This window comes from Rhipicephalus microplus, chromosome X (assembly GCF_043290135.1).
Source record: "Rhipicephalus microplus isolate Deutch F79 chromosome X, USDA_Rmic, whole genome shotgun sequence".
Taxonomy (NCBI): domain Eukaryota; kingdom Metazoa; phylum Arthropoda; class Arachnida; order Ixodida; family Ixodidae; genus Rhipicephalus; species Rhipicephalus microplus.
Genome location: NC_134710.1, coordinates 10,710,619 through 10,728,150, shown reverse-complemented (window position 1 = coordinate 10,728,150; position 17,532 = coordinate 10,710,619). Strand labels below are relative to the sequence as shown.

The window sequence follows — 17,532 nt, the reverse complement described above, 5'->3', positions numbered from 1 at the left end:
CCTTATATATATATATATATATATATATATGTGTGTGTGTGTGTGTGTGTGTGTGTGTGTGTGTGTGTGTGTGTGTGTGTGTGTGTGTGTGTGTGTGTGTGTGTGTGTGTGTGTCATGCAGAAAATACGACTGCATCGGTTTCGGTTTATTGACCTATTCCTGTCTGGCCTCAACTTCTTTCTTGCCTGATCTCTTCTTGCTGGTGCTAGCGAGGTGGATCGCTACACTCTCCCCGGCCGGATCTCATTCCCCCCACGCTGGTAATATGGCACCACATTTTCGATAGACGTCTCCTCTGTTCTTACACTTGGCCGGTATAATAGAACGTTTTGAGAAGTCCTTGGTGCTTGGTCCTTCACTAAGAAGGTATCGACCAGTAAATGGGTCTTTTGAGTCCATTCCTTTTCTAACTGGTATCATGGAACCAGAGTTGATCTCTGGCATCTTCGTGCTGTGGTGACGATCAAACTGCATCTTCATTGTACCGCTGTATTTTCATCGTTGGAGTTGGGTCTCGGGGCGTTTCTTCAGTGTGATCCTGCCAATTAAGTCCAGATTTTCGTCTGTTAGCAACTAAGGAACAGTACCAAACGCCGCGAGTTGCGAGCTGCACCCTATGCTGGTGGTGTAAGACCTGTTATGATTATGTACGGCTACTTCAAAAGCACTCTCGCAGCCTCCCTTCAATTGCGGGTACCATTTTGTATACATTTTGAAGTCTCTAATTAGGATATAAAGATATCTATCCTCCGGGTGATAAGGTGCTGGTTATCGAAGCACGATGCTCCTTTCGCCTGCCCAGTTGCGCAGCTTCTAACTCCTAAACGCTGGCTCACTGTCGGCAACAATGGCCTTGGCGTGTTTGAAAATTTCTCTTTGCAACAGTGCTATTGCGCGTTTCGCGACTTGTTCTAGCAGCTTTTGTGGCCGCGAAGCACGTGCACTCATCCACCGCGACCAGGAAATCTTGAGTTCCTTTGGCGCCTTCACTCTTTTCCTTAACTCCAGTGAAACCAAGGTGAACTACTTCGAATGGTACAGTAGAATATTCTAGCTATACCATTATATTTAGCCGAGTGTTGTATTTTTACTTCACCATTTGGCACGTATTCACATATTGGGCAACATCTGCTTTTATATTTTGCCATGTAAATTACTGAGTAAGTTTGTGGTATGTCCTCCAAGATCCATCGTGCCCTCCCGAATATGAACTGTTGTGATGTAATTTGATTACTTGATGCACTTTTGTTTCAGGGACATACATCTTTCCATTGTGGAGTTTCATGTCTCGCGTGCCCTCTTATAGTTTCAGCAAGTCGATGCTTCCGTCCGCAATGTCTTGTGGCACGTGAAGACGGACAAGACATCAGTGTCCGGGTGCCTTCGGCCGAGTCTATGCGTTACGTCGAAACTAAATTGTTGGATTTGGCTGAACCATCGAGCTATTTTGCCCTTTGGCTGTGCAAGTTTCAATAAATAGGTCAACGCCTGGTTATCAGTAAACATGTTGAAATGTTTGCCTTCTTCGTATCTTCTGAAGTTTCTGTGAGCCATTACAACTGCTAAAGCATCCTTCTCTGTTGTCGTGTAATTTTCCTGCGTCTTCGTGAACGTGCAAGAATACTAGCCGATGACTGTAGGCTTTCTTCCGGGTTCCTTTTTTCATCGCGTTGATACAGGATGGCGTCTGCAGCGTAGTGAGATGCATCTGAATATAATTCAAACGGAAGATCAAAGCCGGGCAGCGCTAGTACAGGGTCAGATAAAATGGCCCGGAAAAGTTCCAGGTAGCTCATCTGACATTCGTCAGACCAGACGAAGGATACGCCTTTTTGAGTCAATGCGATTAAGTATTTCGTTTTTGTTGCATAGTCCTTTATAAATGCACGAAAATGACCGGAGAGTCCAAGAAACACTCTTAAGGAGTGTATTTCATAAGGTTTAGTAAGCTTCTCAATGAGATCGACGCTCTTCTCTTTAGTACCCTTGGTTCTCCCATCAAAAAGCCTTCCCAGAAACACTGCTTTTCTGCAGAACTCACTCTTCTTTATGTTGATCTTAAGTCTAGTGACGCTAAGTGGCTCAAAATATCCGCATTCTTCCTGCGTTTCTGAGTGAATAATAATGTTATCCACGTATGCATTACAGTATATTCCGATGAAGTCCTTAAGTACGTCATTTATCATATTTTAGAACCATGATCCACGGTTCTTCCATCCAAAAAAGTCAGAGCTAGACCGCTTCGTAAACGCTACGCATCTTCGACTCCGGTCGCTTATGTCGATGCCGCAGAATACTCCCATCGTCCTGCCTTTGCGGGGGTGATGCCCAGAAATTACTTCGTAGTGCCACCTTCGACCGAGCGGCTCAACCAATCGAGGCAGAAGAAGCAGGGATTGCGTTAGCAATCGCTCACACGCAGGCGAAGTATATCTTCTCGGACTCAAAAAGGTCATTTGTAATTTTGCTATGCGTCGAATTTATGCACCCGCAAACCGTATCTTGCAATTGCTCCCTCCACCTCAACGAAAAATCACCATTTTGTAGGTTCCCGCGCATTGTGGACATCCCGGGAAAACAGCCGTTCATGAGCAAGCTCGAGCACTCGACAACCGGGCAGTGGACGGTCTGCCTTCCTTTCACAGTGCGCGCGAGTGCCTATTCACCTACCATGAGATTACATTACCACAATTCTTGCATGATCTACCCACCAGCCCATAAATCGCTACCCAGACTAATAAAATAGTTTGGCACCGACTCCAAACAGGCACCTTGATTTCCCCGGTCATACATTCTAAAATTCACCCGCATGACACCTTACGTCATTGTCGCTTTTTCTCGAGTCCCCGAGCCGACTTTCATTATACATATAGAACTTGTGCAAACAAGGACACGAACGATGGGAGGCTGCTCTGCGCAGCTCACTACCGGACTACCAACTGCGGATAGTACGCTGGGTGATAGGGGTCGCCGAAGCACACGAACTTTCAGCCACCTAGAACATCCTGAGGGCTCATCGTCTTCTTTTCTCTGACCCTATCCGCCTCCCCCAGCTGACTCATTTTTGGCGTCATTAAAGTAGCTTCGTCTTCCTCCTCCTTCATAGATGTCGAAAGGAGTGACGAATGTGGTAAAGTAAATTTTTTGTATCTTTTTTAACGGCACTTAAGAGAGAGAGAGAGAAATCTTTATTTGTCGCAAAAAATATACACGCATTGGGGTAGTATATACAAAAGAAAGTCCCACAGCACAAGGCTGAAAGGGGACCTCCTGTTAGAAAATGACATGTTGATAAGTACAACAAAATGGCAACAAAAAGCGATTAAGTAATTATTGATAGTAACAAAAACAACGCAAACATGCAATAAAACATGCCAGTAAAAATGGTAACAAAACAATGTTCAGTAATTGTGCATAACTATGAAAACAACGAAACATACAATAAAAATGGTAGTAGAATCAGGAACGAAATGACGTTAATTAATGATATACAGCTATTAAAAGAACTCCAATGTGCATGGGTAATAAATGTAAGTATCCTTTGCACATACGTGCAAGTAATCTTTACTTAGGTCAATGCAGGAAAACCACTGACATCCTCCGATTTCTTCAATGATCTCATTAATTCGTGGCAGTGGGTACGGAAAAAAGAGCAGTCTGTTTATTATTGAGCCTATAATTTGCACACAGGAGAAATGAATCATCTTTTTTGGAGCAATTTTAATGGGTGAAGCGCAATATGAAGTTGAAGGCCTCATGGTTCCCGCCTCTAGCATTCCTTGGAGCTCCTTTTTTAACCATACTTTCTTTTCATGACAGAGCTTGTATGTTTTTTCTTGGAAATGGTGTTGTCTCATAATATAAAAGGTACCTCAATGGCTCTTGTGACTTTTGGGTATGCACCAATACACAAAAGCTCGAGAAACATCAACGGTACATCTTCTCTGGTAGCCGGCCTACGGTAAGCCTTGTGGGCGATATTTGCTTTAACGCTCTCCCTTCTGATTTCAACTTCGTCATTACAAATTGTGCTAATCGTTATGCGTGTTATATCAGGTCTTGATAACAGGAAGTCGAAATTGACTACGGGAACTACTTGCGCTTAACCTCTGAAGTTCTCGCCTTCATACTCCCGACATACTTCCATGCATCTTTGATTGTCTCGACAAGAAGCATCATAGATGCACACACGAGCAGTTTTCCCAAGTACAATATCTCTAGCAATTACTAGGTTCTCGTTAATTAAACGAAATTAGAGTGACAAATAAATTCACATAAATATTTCCAACTATCAAACGTGGTAAATAGACAGGCCCATCTTAATAATCAAACAAGAGCTCGGCTACATCAAATAACAAAAAGCTGCCGATGTATTTGCCCCCTCTCTATATTGTACGTATGTGTATAACGGTATTAGTAAATTTTTTATACTTGAACCTAAAATAAAGAAAAATTACATATGGTGGGCTGAAGAACTTGCACACTTTATAGTACTACACGAATAGCAACACATTAAGCTCTCAAGATCAACTCACCGATGGCAGAGCATTTAGTAGCCGTCAGTGTCATCAGGAACCAAGTGTGCTCTGGGGCCAACACGTAAATAACATCTGCCAAATGGAAGCTGCCGATGACATAGTAATGAAACACCGGCCAGGCGTGCACGTCCATTGATAAAGTGTTAGAGCTGGCTACGAGCCGCTGGTTTCAAGGCTCTAGTGCCGTGCAAAACAATGGCCACACAAACAAACAAAACCTTTAGTTAGCCGGTACTGGCCTACAACTTCATCCAAAGCAAGACACTGGTGAAATCTTTGCTCTTTCTGTGGGCCGGGGGGAAACTTGACGTTCACGGGCTTTCGCTGGCAGGTAGAAATCTTCAGTTCTTACCGAAGAATAGTCTAGGCTTGCTGCCAAAGCAACACGATTCACAACAGAATGTAGCATCTCGCGGCTTCGGTCGACCCATCACGATGCCCATACGATGGTTATCACAAAAAGAGCATAATTGACGATTTAACAAGCAAAAACGCCAAGCCCCACTGCCGAAACTTTACAGGACGAAACAGTTATCAACGCTGTCTTTCACTATTCTGTCATACGAACACAGCCGCTTCACATTTCTTGTAAACGTCAACACAGCACCACCGTTAACAACGAGCATTGTTTCACTCCCGAACACTGCACTGCTCACAATAAATTAAAGTGCACGGGATAACCAGTGGCGAAGCAAGAATCCAACACAGGGCGTAGATCATACGTTACCGTACGTACTCGGGGTCACTCAAGTAACGAGCCAAAACGCTGTCAATCAGAAATGTGGCACAGCACAAAACTGAAAGACTGGAAATGAACCGGACGAACTGTTACCCCCGCACAAACACAGGTTGCAGGCTTCTCGAGTGCTAGTTGCCGTTGATACACAAGCGCCCGTCTCGCTTGATAAACATACCAAGGCACAGGCTTCACTACGCTTCACCGTACAACAATACGCTGACACTGGTTTTCACACCGCTTAATAGCACCGAAAAGCAGCGGTAATCACAACACATCCAGTCGAACGCTGAAGAAACTCAAGCGAGATACATTTGTTAAAATTCACACTGACCGATAAGCTGTTTACGACGCCACGTTCTTTTCGCTAGCTGCACGGCACGTAAGAGAGCTCTCAAAAAGTACTTGCACATTTTCGACAGCGTGACCAAATTTTCTCCTATGTGGGTAACGATATGACGAACACGACAGGCGTGCCAGATGAGAGAAGTGTTTCGGCAACGTCATGGAGTGAGCTGATGTTGAGAGTATTACTTCACAACCAGACACAAGTTGCGCCCGTCAGCCTAGCCAGACAAGCCGTCGTCTGCTTTTGTTTGTCGTCTGCTTCGATCAGAGCATGCGGAAAAAGTTTCGCCTTCGCGACGCAATTATTCCCAGGTCAAGTGGTCGCTGCATCACACAAAATAGATTTCAGTGGCTGGCTTTACGTTTGAATGATATTCGTGCGCCAAGTTTAACGGCTTTTAATTGTCGCAGGGACGAATGCAGACAAGGTTTGCTCCAGAATCGTGAGGGTTGGCACATCTCCGGTGTTATTAAAAATACTAGGGTCATTTTATCCCGGCGTCTTGGCGCATCATCACGGCCCATATCGGTTTCTAAGCAGTGAAGCTGGAAAAGCTTGATTTTTTTTTTAGTTTCTTGCGCAATCACGCACACCCCTGATTCACTTTGGTTTACAAAGTACACGCCCGTTCCAGATCGTCCCAAACTGTATCGACAGCTGTATTTCAGAGATCGTGCCCATTGGACGTTTAGAGCCAATCGAAATAGACCAGAGCGCCACCACAGAAGACGCTTTATGAACCGCTAACGGAAAAGTTTCACTCGCTTTGATTTCATATAGCATGCAGGTAATGTGCTCCTATTAACCTCTTTGGTGGTAATTTCCACCAATGGGGCAAGCATAACAAGCTGTTTTTTAATCGGATGACATGGGACACAGCACATCACAGATAAGTTTCACCATATATCGTGCTGTGTTCGAAATCACCGACCACGCACGAAACACATTAGTGGTCATCCAACCACAAAATTTTGCATGCATATTTTCCCGCTATTGACGCCCAATAGGGTTTTTTAAATACTATGACTCCAAACTTATTGGAATGGTGGTTGCCAATACCACCCACTGCGTACAAGAAAAACAACACACGAAACTCAAAGATCTGAAATAAATAAAAACGCAGCAACAACCATCAGGCAATCTTACATGGCGGTGAATAAACTCAAAAACAGCCAGGGCACCCAGGTATCGCGCCGCGGTTGCAGTTCTAAGTAGCCACATTGTTCGGAAGAGTGGTCCGGACCACTCTTAGGATTTCTTCGTAGCACGCTGTTTTTACGCAAAAATTTGCTTCGTGATTCCACGCACGATCATTTTTTGGTGACGTAAGCAAAATAGCAACTGGGTAATTATCGCTGACATTTACCTGGGTAGTCGCAGCGTGCTTTATTGCAGCGCCTGATGTGACAACGATGGTCTCCTACGGCGTTTTTTTTCGTTTCGTGAATCGACTTACGCAACAAAATTTCTCTTGCGCAAAGAATGAGCCCCAGATTAATCAGTTCTCGCCGCAATAGTGTAGTACGGCGTGAAGTGCTTATATCAGGGCACAAGTACGCCCAAATTCAGAGTTTTGTAGTCTTGCTACAGTCATCACATTCACACCCACGTGCTGATACAGTGCACATGCAAGAAACACAGCTAAAGAAGATCTGTATCTCCTGCAATTTGCGTTGCTATATTGTGTACAGTGGGCCCACTGGGCGTGTGCCAGCGGCCTGACTGCAACCAACCAGGCCGGGTCAAGTGCATCGATTGTGGCCTAGCATCCTATTGCAGCAGCCGGTGTCTGAAGGCGGACGCCAGGCGGCACAGTATGTCCTGCTATCGTGAGTACTCAATGGTCAAAGATACATTGAATTACTTTGCGATACGATACAAAATACTCGGGCTCCAATTGTTTGATATAGAGATATGAGGTACTACGATGGTAATTGTATCCGATACGATGTTTTCTAATTGCATCTTAATACACTTCGTTATTACAGTTCGCTATGAATGCAGAGATGCCATTGCATGACAATGATTGCTTAAAATTTTCTTATCTGCGGCTAATTTTGTTTAAGTTGAATGAAATATATATTAGTTCTTAGGTTAGTTGTTTGACGAACTTTGTGGCAAAACGACGCTAAAAATAGGGTATGGTTGGCACAGCAGTATGAGTTCACTGTCCAATTTTTTGGGCTGTTCTGCCACAACGTATGTGAGTATTTCAAAAGTTTTGTCATTTTTGCTCTAGGTACATTACTATATTCCCAAAAACACTTATTGGGGCTGCTTCGGCCGCCAAGAGCTGTGTGCCATATAACGTGAGTCATGCGCTCCCTTTCAACCATCCGAATCCGATCGCCAGGGAGTGCACCGAAACGGCGACCGGAATGTGCCACCATAGGGGGAGGAAAGGCAGGGAGGTTAAGAAAGCTTTGGCTCGGTTGGCTGCTCAGGGACGGGGATAATAGAAAGTACAGAGAATAAGAGTAACAAAGAGATGGATGAATATGCCATAAGCACCTCTTCAGGTTAGCACATGGTGTTGGAACGATTGAATGCTAGAAGCAAATAACCAAGATTCACGACCATAGGGAGCACTTATTTTCTACTGAGTACCTACGTTTGGGGCAACATCATGTCATATCGTATTCTCGGCGCATAGTTTTTACGGTTTTTTTTTTGTGCAAAAAGCATGCACTAGAACTGGTTGTAAGTGCGTTTTGTCGGTGAAGCTAATAAAAGGGTCAATTTTGAAATGCCCATTACATTATTCTACGCCCGAAGCGCCCGAAAATCATCTGTGCAACAAGTACATCTATAGCACTTGCTGCTCCAAGACTTTTATTTTCTTCAGCTTTGTTTTCTGATAGTGCTGTATGTTTATTAGTTTTTGCTTTTACGTTCACGTGTAGTTCAAACAACTTTTCAAGTTGCGAGTGAGCGCTGATCCGCGTTTCTTATGTTCAACTCCGTTTTCCTTGCTTTCGCGCTGTATTTAAGCAGGTAGCGTCTGTACACTTACCCCCTTCGTGATCTGTGGGACATATACACGACCAAGTGCAATGCAAACAAGAGTATGATAAATCTTGTCTCCGAGATCTTTTCTTGTGGTTACGTGCAAAAATCTTATCCTTTGCGATGAACTCTCCTTATAAGGTCATTCGGTCAACGAGGCAGATATTGCAACGCGCAATAAGCTATTAATAATGTTCCTAGCATTACGACGGGAATGTTTGTCGTATTCACAATAAAATCAATTTTGTTCCTAATGGATTTGCATTCGCGTACTGTGAAGTCTTTCAGGTATAACAACACAAGGTTTGTCCGAGAAGTAGTAGAACTGAGTTCTTAGAACAAGACTATTAAGAATTTGATTGATATTAACATGTCGTGTTTAACGTCCCTAAATGACCATATGAATATAAGAGACGCGGTAGTAGAGGGCTCCGAAAATTTCGACCGCCAGGGTTTTTTTAACGCGCACCCAAATGTGAGCGCATGGGCCTACAGAATTTTCGCCTCATTTATGTTGTCAAATTTGCTTCGGCAGCCAATTCTTCTTGTGCTGTACTATAAAGAACACAAGTAGGGAGACGCACATACACAGTTTGACGCATATCGTTTACCAACGTTATGCGAAGTGTCCCTTGGCAGGAAGAGTACCAGAATCTTGGGAGAACGCCAACATTATCTTAAATCATAAAAAAACAGACGCCAAGAACTTGAAAAAGTACAGAATATCTTGTGTACAAACTTTTCAGAAAAATAATTGCTAATAAAAGTAAGGTGACATCAGAGTACAATCAACCAAAGGACGAAGCAGGATTTTGTACTGGCCACTCCAAAACAGACCAAATTTCTACAACCAGTCAGGTGATAGAGAAATTTTCAGAATATAACCAACCACTATACATTACCTTCATAGATTACGAAAAGGCATTTGATTCAGTAGAAATATCATCCGTCATGCAGACACTGCGGAATCAGGGCGTCTATGAAGTATATATAAACATCCTGGAAGAAATCTACAGGGGATCAACTGCTACCATAGTGCTTCATAAAGAAAGCAACAGAATACAAATCAAGAAGCGTGTAAGGCAGTGGGACACAATCTCCCCAATGCTATTTACCGTGTGCTTAGAGGAGGTCTTCAGAGGCCTAGAATGGGAACAGTTAGGGATAAGAGTTAATGGAGAGTACCTTGATTGATTGGTTTGTGGTGTTTAATGTCCCAAAACCGCCAAATGATTATAAGAGACGCCGTAGTGGAGGGCTCCGGAAATTTCGACCACCTGGGGTTCTTTAACGTGCACCAAATCTTAGCACACGGGCCTACAACATTTCCGCCTCCATCGGAAATGCAGCCGCCGCCGCCGGGAAATGAAGAGTACCTTAGTAACCTGCGCTTCGCTGATGGCATTGTATTCCTGCGTAACTCAGGGGACGAATTGCAACTCGTGATTGCTGAGCTAGACAAGAAGAGCTGAAAGGTGGGCCTTAAAATTATTCTGCAAAAAACGAAAGGAATGTACAACAACCTCGGAAGAGAGCAGCGCTTTGAGATAGGCAATAGTCCACTTGAAGTTGTAAAAGACTATGTCTACTTAGGGCAGGTAATAACCACGGAGCCGAACCACGAGATTGAAGTAACTAGAAGAATAAGAATGGGAAGGAGCACATTTGGCAAGCACTCTCAAATCATGACAGGTACATTGCCACTATCCCTTAAGAGGGAGGTATATAACAGCTTTATCTTGCCGGTACTTAGCTACGGATCAGAAAGCTGGGGACTTACAAAGAGGGCTCGGCTTAAATTGAGGACGACGCAGCGAATGATGGAATGGAAAATGATAGGTGCAACCTTAAAATACAAGAAGAGAGCAGTGTGGGTCAGGAAACAAACTGAGGTAGAGGATATCATAGTTAAAATCACTAAACAGAATAAATCAACGTGGGCCAGGCACGTAGTGCCTGGGCAGGATAACCGGTGGTCATTAGGAATAACTGACTGGATTCTTAGTAAAGGCAAAATGAGACCTCACACAAGCCCTCAGGCCGTGTAGTCTAACTCAACGCCTGGATAACCTCGAAGCTAAGCGAAACCTGTGTGAGGACAGTTGTGGTGACGGCGCGAGCAAGTTGAAACAGTCCTTTTGCGGAACTAAAAATCGCCGCCCCTTTGCTAATTACGTCAGCCAATGTGAGCATTATTGAGGTGAAAGTCATGCATAGTTTATGGTACTTGTTTACTTAAAAAAATTCCCTTATCTGCGGCTTGGCTGGATATGACGATGCAAAGTACTTGGCTGTCCAGAATGCTCAGCACTGCCACCGCGTATGCATAAACCGCCTATATGTGCTTGCGTTAATTGCTCCGGAAATCGGTCGTTAGAAATCTGTGTTTTATTACAATACAACTAGCCAAGTGTGAATGTGTTAGGGGATGTGTCACGGCCTATGTTATATATGTTTTATGCTCTGGAAACTATGGGTTGAGACTCGGTGTGTGGACCACAGCCAGCGTCCGCTGGCACACCCAAGGGTTTGGAGGCACTTCAGGGGATGAAATCAGTTAGTGCCATGAACCAGCCTAGCAACTGTATTCCACTCATACGGTGGGAGAGAAAATGTGAAAAACTTGCGAATATGTGTACAGGCAAGTGTTGTGCTCAATCGTATTTGTAGTGTTTGTGTTCACGAGAGACTGCCCTCCTGAGCTGGGGCTATGTGTAAGCGCTTGTGTTGTGTGTTCTTTGTAATAGTGGCTGCGCTTCCTAGTAAGATGGATCCTTACCAACTGGCTCGATAAAATTGTTTGTGTCACTGTTCTCTTGCTTTTGAAGATCTTCGAGATGGTGCTATATTAAGGTCTCTATGTTATAGGCCCGCCATGGCGAACATGAGAACACCTGTGCATTGGCCCAAGTCTGCTTCATCGCCAGGATGGTCTCGCCAGCGACAAGAAGCCGTCTCATACCTTGTCTCAAGGAGTGTCGTTTTCATGTGAAGAAACAGAACCTACATCATGAGAATGGAAAAAAGGTAATCAACTGCTGAAGAAATGCAACATTTGTAATGTGAGAATGTTTATCGATGCAGAAAAACGAAATCTGAAGCACATTTTAAACATAAAATATACGCTCATAAATTGTGCTTGTAAAAATTCGGCAACGTGGTCATTTTCCAAAAGTAACTGAACATATAATTGTTAAAATATAAATGCAGTTTGCCTCTTTCAACGAAGAATACACTATGAAATGATTAGCTTTGATGCTAAATAAAACTTTTATGCTAAAGTCAACATTATTACCTTGGATTTTACGTGCCGAAACAGAGATAATATAACTATGCACCCCGTAGCTGAGGGCTCTGGAAATGGGGAGAACCTGGTGTTCTTTAACGTTCCCTGACATCGACTAGTACGTGGGTTTCCAGCATTGCGGCTCTATCGAACCCGCGACCTCCGGATACGCGGCCGAGCACCCTCTATAGCTGTTTCACCACGGTGGCGGAGATAATCCTCAGGTTAACGCAGCTGATGAGGTGTTTTTGAATTCTCTATATATGAGGCATACAGTTTGTGAGAGATATGCATGTGTGTCGTCTCACGGCGGCGTTGATTCTGCGTTGGTGGTGCAAACTTCTAAATCCTGGCGGCACCATCACTCAGCATCTGCTTGGACAGACTATTTATCAGCAGCGGCGGAAAAAGAAGTGCCCAAGTACTCCTTACTGATCGCTGACCAGCGAAGCTGAAACGTGCGGCCACAGGTGGCTACAGACGTCGCAGCCGAAGCCAAAGAGTTACTCAAGAAACACTCTTAAGGCCCCACTATTGCCACGTTGACCCTCCTTTGCCCCCAACACCGATTCCTAGGCTCGCCGTTGTCGCTTGCAGTCATCTCGTGAAACTGCCAAAACAACAGTGCGTGCTTGCGCTTCGCTACCATGGCTTATTTTGCCAGGGTCTGTTTTTTGCTAGGACATCTCAGAGGGTTTTGGAAGCTTTTTTTTTCTTCTTCACCTGTTTCCTAGGCAAACTGTTCCTTCTTTCTCCTTTTTGCAGGAAATAAACTACATATACCGGGTGTTCAAAGTGCAGATTTCTTTTTTTTTTAATTTCAACACTGCGAAGAGCATGAACATCATCTTTGCAGGTAACTTATGGGTTCAGGGGGACACAAAGTGAGACAATAATTATCGCTGTAAGTGGCCTAAATAACTAAGATTTATTAATTAACGCTTCAGGGACGGCAGCAAGCAGGAATATTTGGGTCGAAAAGCTGTAGGCCTTTCCACACGCCTACACGTGGAAGAATGCTTCTTGCAGGTTTGTACTCTGAGATATCCTACGGCAAAGTTTAATTGTGCAATGCATGATTTCACATGCAAGGCTGTGAAGATCGGCGCAATGTTTCTTTCCGATGTGACGAACAGTGGTAGCTTGCTATCGCTAGCCGATAGTAAGAGGACAACCGCGTTATCATCTTTGCCAATGCTTTCGAGCCGTTGTGAGATTAAACGATGAACGCAACTGCAGCGGCACATCAGGGAGGAGCTTTGCGCCAGTGCTGACTGGCTTGCATGCGTAATTATTCAAAACAAAGTTAAACTTCCGTACAGTATATCTTGGAGCACAGAAATACTCGACGATTTCATCCAAGTGTAACTGTAGAGAAACTCGACTGGTTCCAACTGTTCCATGGAAAATGCCCGCTTGATCATCATCATCATTATCATCATTAGCCTGACTACGTCCACTGCAGGACAAAAGCCTCTCCCATGTTCCGCCAGTTAACTCGGTCCTGTGTTTGCTGCTGCCAATGTATACCCGCAAAATTCTTCATCTCATCTGCCCACCTAACCTTTTGTCTCCCCCTAACCCTCTTGCCTTCTCTGGGAATTCAGTTAGTTACCCTTAACGACCAGCAATGGTCCTGTCTTCGTGCTACATGCCCGGCTTATATCCATTTCCTCTTCTTGATTTCAACTATTATATCCTTAACCCCCGTTTGCTCCCTAATCCACTCTGCTCTCTTCTTGCCTCCTAAGGTTACACCTACAATTTTTCTTTCCATTGCCCGCTGCGTCGTCCTCAATTTAAGCCGAATCCTCTCTGTAAGTCTCCATATTTCTGCACCGTACCGGCAGGATACAGCTGTTACCGGTACAGCGGTACCGGCAGGATACAGCTGTTGTATACCTTCTTCTTGAGGAATAGTGGCATTCTACCTGTCATAATTTGAGAGTGTTTGCCAAATGTGCTCCACCTCCTTCTTATTATTCCAGTTACTTCAATCTCGTTGTTCGGCTCCGAAGTTATTACCTGCCCTAAGTAGACATAGTCGTTTACAACTTCAAGTGGACTATTGCCTATCTCAAAGCGCTGCTCTCTTCCGAGGTTGTTGTACATTACTTTCGTTTATTGCAGAATAATTTTAAGGCCCACCTTTCAGCTCTCCTTGTCTAACTCCGCAATCACGAGTTGCAATTCGTCCCCTGAGTTACGCAGGAATACAATGTCATCAGCGAAGCGCAGGTTACTAAGGTACTCTCCATTAACTCTTATCCCTAACTGTTCCCAATCTATAGGCCTCTGAAAACCTCCTGTAAGCACGCGATAAATAGCATTGGGGATACAATCACTTGAACCGCTTGATACAATCACTGAAAAATTCGGCAGAACTCACGTACGTGGGAATCGACGTTATGCAATGCATGCGTAGGGAAGGTGACCTAGCTGCAATTTTTTTTATTGAGTCACACGTCATGAAATGATGCTAAGTATTGCACGCACATACTTATGTTCAAGAGTTTCAGATGGTTACATACCCAGTTGTTTGCCCTTGCGCAACGATGCCAACTGAAACATGCGTATTAGCTGATATGAGGTGCTAATGCTCGCGAAGATACTGGCCTTGGACACTGCTACATAATTTATCTTCAGCGTACGGCGCCTAACCACAATTGACGTTAACCCGATGTGACGGCAGTATCAAAGGAGTGCGTACGTAATTTTTATAAAATTAGGTAGGCAGCACTGCAACCACTATTGAAGTTTCACGAAAATTAGCGTCTATTTGAAAAGTAGTTCCGAGACCTGGTGTAGCTCTGTGGTAGAATTCTTGACTGCCACGCAGAATGCTTGGGTTTGATTTCTGCCGGTACCCTGAAATTCATTATTGGCATTCATCAGCGGGTCAACGCTGCCTATTTCAGGTTTTTCTTAACACTGACATTTATTCTATGTCATCGTTGGGTCAACGCTACCGATGTCGAGTATTTCTTAACGCTTACGCGTCAAAATTGCCCATGTGTGTTCTCATCGTCCCTAGGTAGATAAGAAGTGTTAATCACCTGTGGCACATACCCGCATACCAGCGGCACATGCCCGCCCATGGGTATGTGTCGCTGTCTGACGGGAAGTGTTGGACGACATACGCGACTGGATTATGAGAATATTTATGTCTTGACGAGCGCGTCATGTTCGTCAAACCATCTTACCCTCCCATGCTAATTTTGTTTCATGCCAAGTTAAGGCTGTGACCACGCGAGCACACAAATGTAAGCGGCTAGATAGATAGATAGATAGATAGATAGATAGATAGATAGATAGATAGATAGATAGATAGATAGATAGATAGATAGATAGATAGATAGATAGATAGATAGATAGATAGATAGATACGCTCAATGTCGCCGAAGTTCGATAAGAAATTCTTCGCATTTAAAAGTTAAATATTAATTTTAGTTAATTGAGCCACTGACAGCCATTCTTAATTTCTCACTTTGTGTCCCCAAAAATACATAAGTTATCTGCAAAGATTGTTTTGATGTTCTTGGCAGTTCTGAATTTTAAAAAAAATGGTCAATCCCACGCATTGTGGGAATTGATGCTGTGCGACGCACGAGTGAGGAAGGTTGAATTGTCATTGAAAACAGCCCAACTTTACAAGGCGGACGTTAATTATGCCGTAAATGACTTCCATGACATGATTTTCATGTTTGAGCCTGGCAATTGTTCTCATCGTTCGTCCACTTCACGTAAAATAAATTTAGTATATATGAAGCAAGCGGAACAGCCGTGAGCACGCTACGAAGTAAGCATGTAGTCATGCTTTACGTGACACGCATGTCAAGGTTGTTACGTTTGGGCGTGTCATTTTTCTTCGTCATTCATACCCGTCCCATAGCATGTTAAAGAACTCCAGGTGGTTGAAATTTCCGGAGCCCTCCACTATGGCGTCTCTTGTAATCATATGGTGGTTTTGGGACATTAAACCCCACATATCAATCATTCAATACTAAATTTAGTATATGTGAAGCTAGTGAAACGACCACGAGTGCACTATGAGCGCAGCATGTTCTTATTTTTTACATGACACGTATGTCATGTTAGTCATGTCTAGACGTGTCATTTACCTTCGTCGTCCGTTCGGGTCACGTAATACGAAGTGTGGTATATGTCAAGCTAGCCAAACGGCCGTGAACACATCATGAGCGTGGCATGTAGTCATGCTCTTACATGATACCCATGTCATGATTATCATATTTGCACCAGTCAGATACCTTCGTCAATCTTTCACGTCAAGTGATTCCAAGCTTAGTATTTATTGACACGGTAAAAATGAGTGTAATTAACAGTGTAGCGAACAGCGGAACAGCTTTGATCGAGCATCACGAGTTCGTCGTCGTCTTTCTCCAGCCCAAACTCTTCGGCACGCACAAGTAGATGATGAAGCTAGCCACGCAACAGCAAGAAACCCACTACATGCTCGTGCCGTTACTTGATCTCTCCAAAAGCAACGACTCGATGCTTTCATATGTATGAAGACAAGAGCAAGTCTTTAGCGTAAGTAATACGGCTTCATCCTAGCCACGTGGACAATGTCTGGTTGGGCACCACAACGGGAGGACCACAAGCTGGGCTCTGCGATAACTTTGTTGTTTACATTGCGGAGACGCTGAAGAACCCGGTTTTTCAGAGCAGCCGTGTTAGCGTACGGAACTCCAGAGCCATACTTTTTCTCCGGAGTGGTAGGTGACTTCTCTGTGGCGAAGGTTGTACTTGTGAGCATCGTATTGTTGCTGAGCGAATGCGCAAGTGAGCTAGCGGTCGAGCTTCTTCTGCGCGCTGCGCATACTGGCCAGGCTTTTCGGTGGTGGCCGTAAGGGCGTCACGTAAAGGCATGGCGTCTAACGTCGTAATAACTTCGCGGCTGTGAAGCAGGCGGAAAGTTGTAAATCCTGTAGTTTCTTCACGGCGATGTTATATGCGAAAGTTACGAAACGAAGGACACTGTCCCAGTTTTTATGGTCCGCTTTGACATCCACGGAAATTATGTCTTTGATGGTTTTATTGAGCCATTCTGTTAATCGGTTAGCTTGTGGATGGTAAGCTGGCGTCAGGCGATCTACGGTGACGCTGAGTGTCATCACTTCTAGCAGTTGGTCGGTAAAGGCCGTGCCTCTGCCGGTTAGAACCACGTTCGGTACCCCATGGTGGAGGATGACAGCATGAATGAAGAAGTAAGTCCGCCACATCGCTTGCCATACCATGTTGGAGTGTTCATGTTAACGGTTTAAATAGTCCGTCACAATTCTTATCCAGCAATTACCCTCTGAAGACATCGGAAATGAGCCTAGCAGGTTCATGCCAACTTGTTGAAACGGTGCTTGGTTGGCTCCCAGGGTATAAAGGACCAGCAAGTTTCATGGGCAGAGTCTTGTGACGCTGGCAGTCTCGGTAGGTTTGGACGTAGTTATTGACGATAGGCGACAGTTTGGACCAGGAGTACGCGTGGCGGATACGACCCAGAGTACGCGTGAAGCTTGGATGCCCCGAAGATGATTCGTCACGGCACGCCTTACAGATGTCGTCTCGCATCGCACATGGTATGGCAAGGTGGTTCGAGCG

At 44.4% G+C, this 17,532-nt stretch overlaps 1 protein-coding gene across 2 annotated transcripts in view; it reads left to right on the top strand.

The window, feature by feature from the left end:
- Nucleotides 1-17,532, top strand: part of LOC142777428 (uncharacterized) — a 179,692-nt gene that overhangs the window by 155,728 nt on the left and 6,432 nt on the right. For both annotated transcript variants that reach the window (XM_075881811.1, XM_075881810.1), the window contains 2 exons: nucleotides 7,316-7,453; nucleotides 11,499-11,657. In XM_075881811.1, coding sequence (XP_075737926.1) covers nucleotides 7,316-7,453; nucleotides 11,499-11,518 — 158 coding nt within the window. In that variant the 3' untranslated portion in view covers nucleotides 11,519-11,657. The remainder of the gene's footprint in view (nucleotides 1-7,315; nucleotides 7,454-11,498; nucleotides 11,658-17,532) is intronic.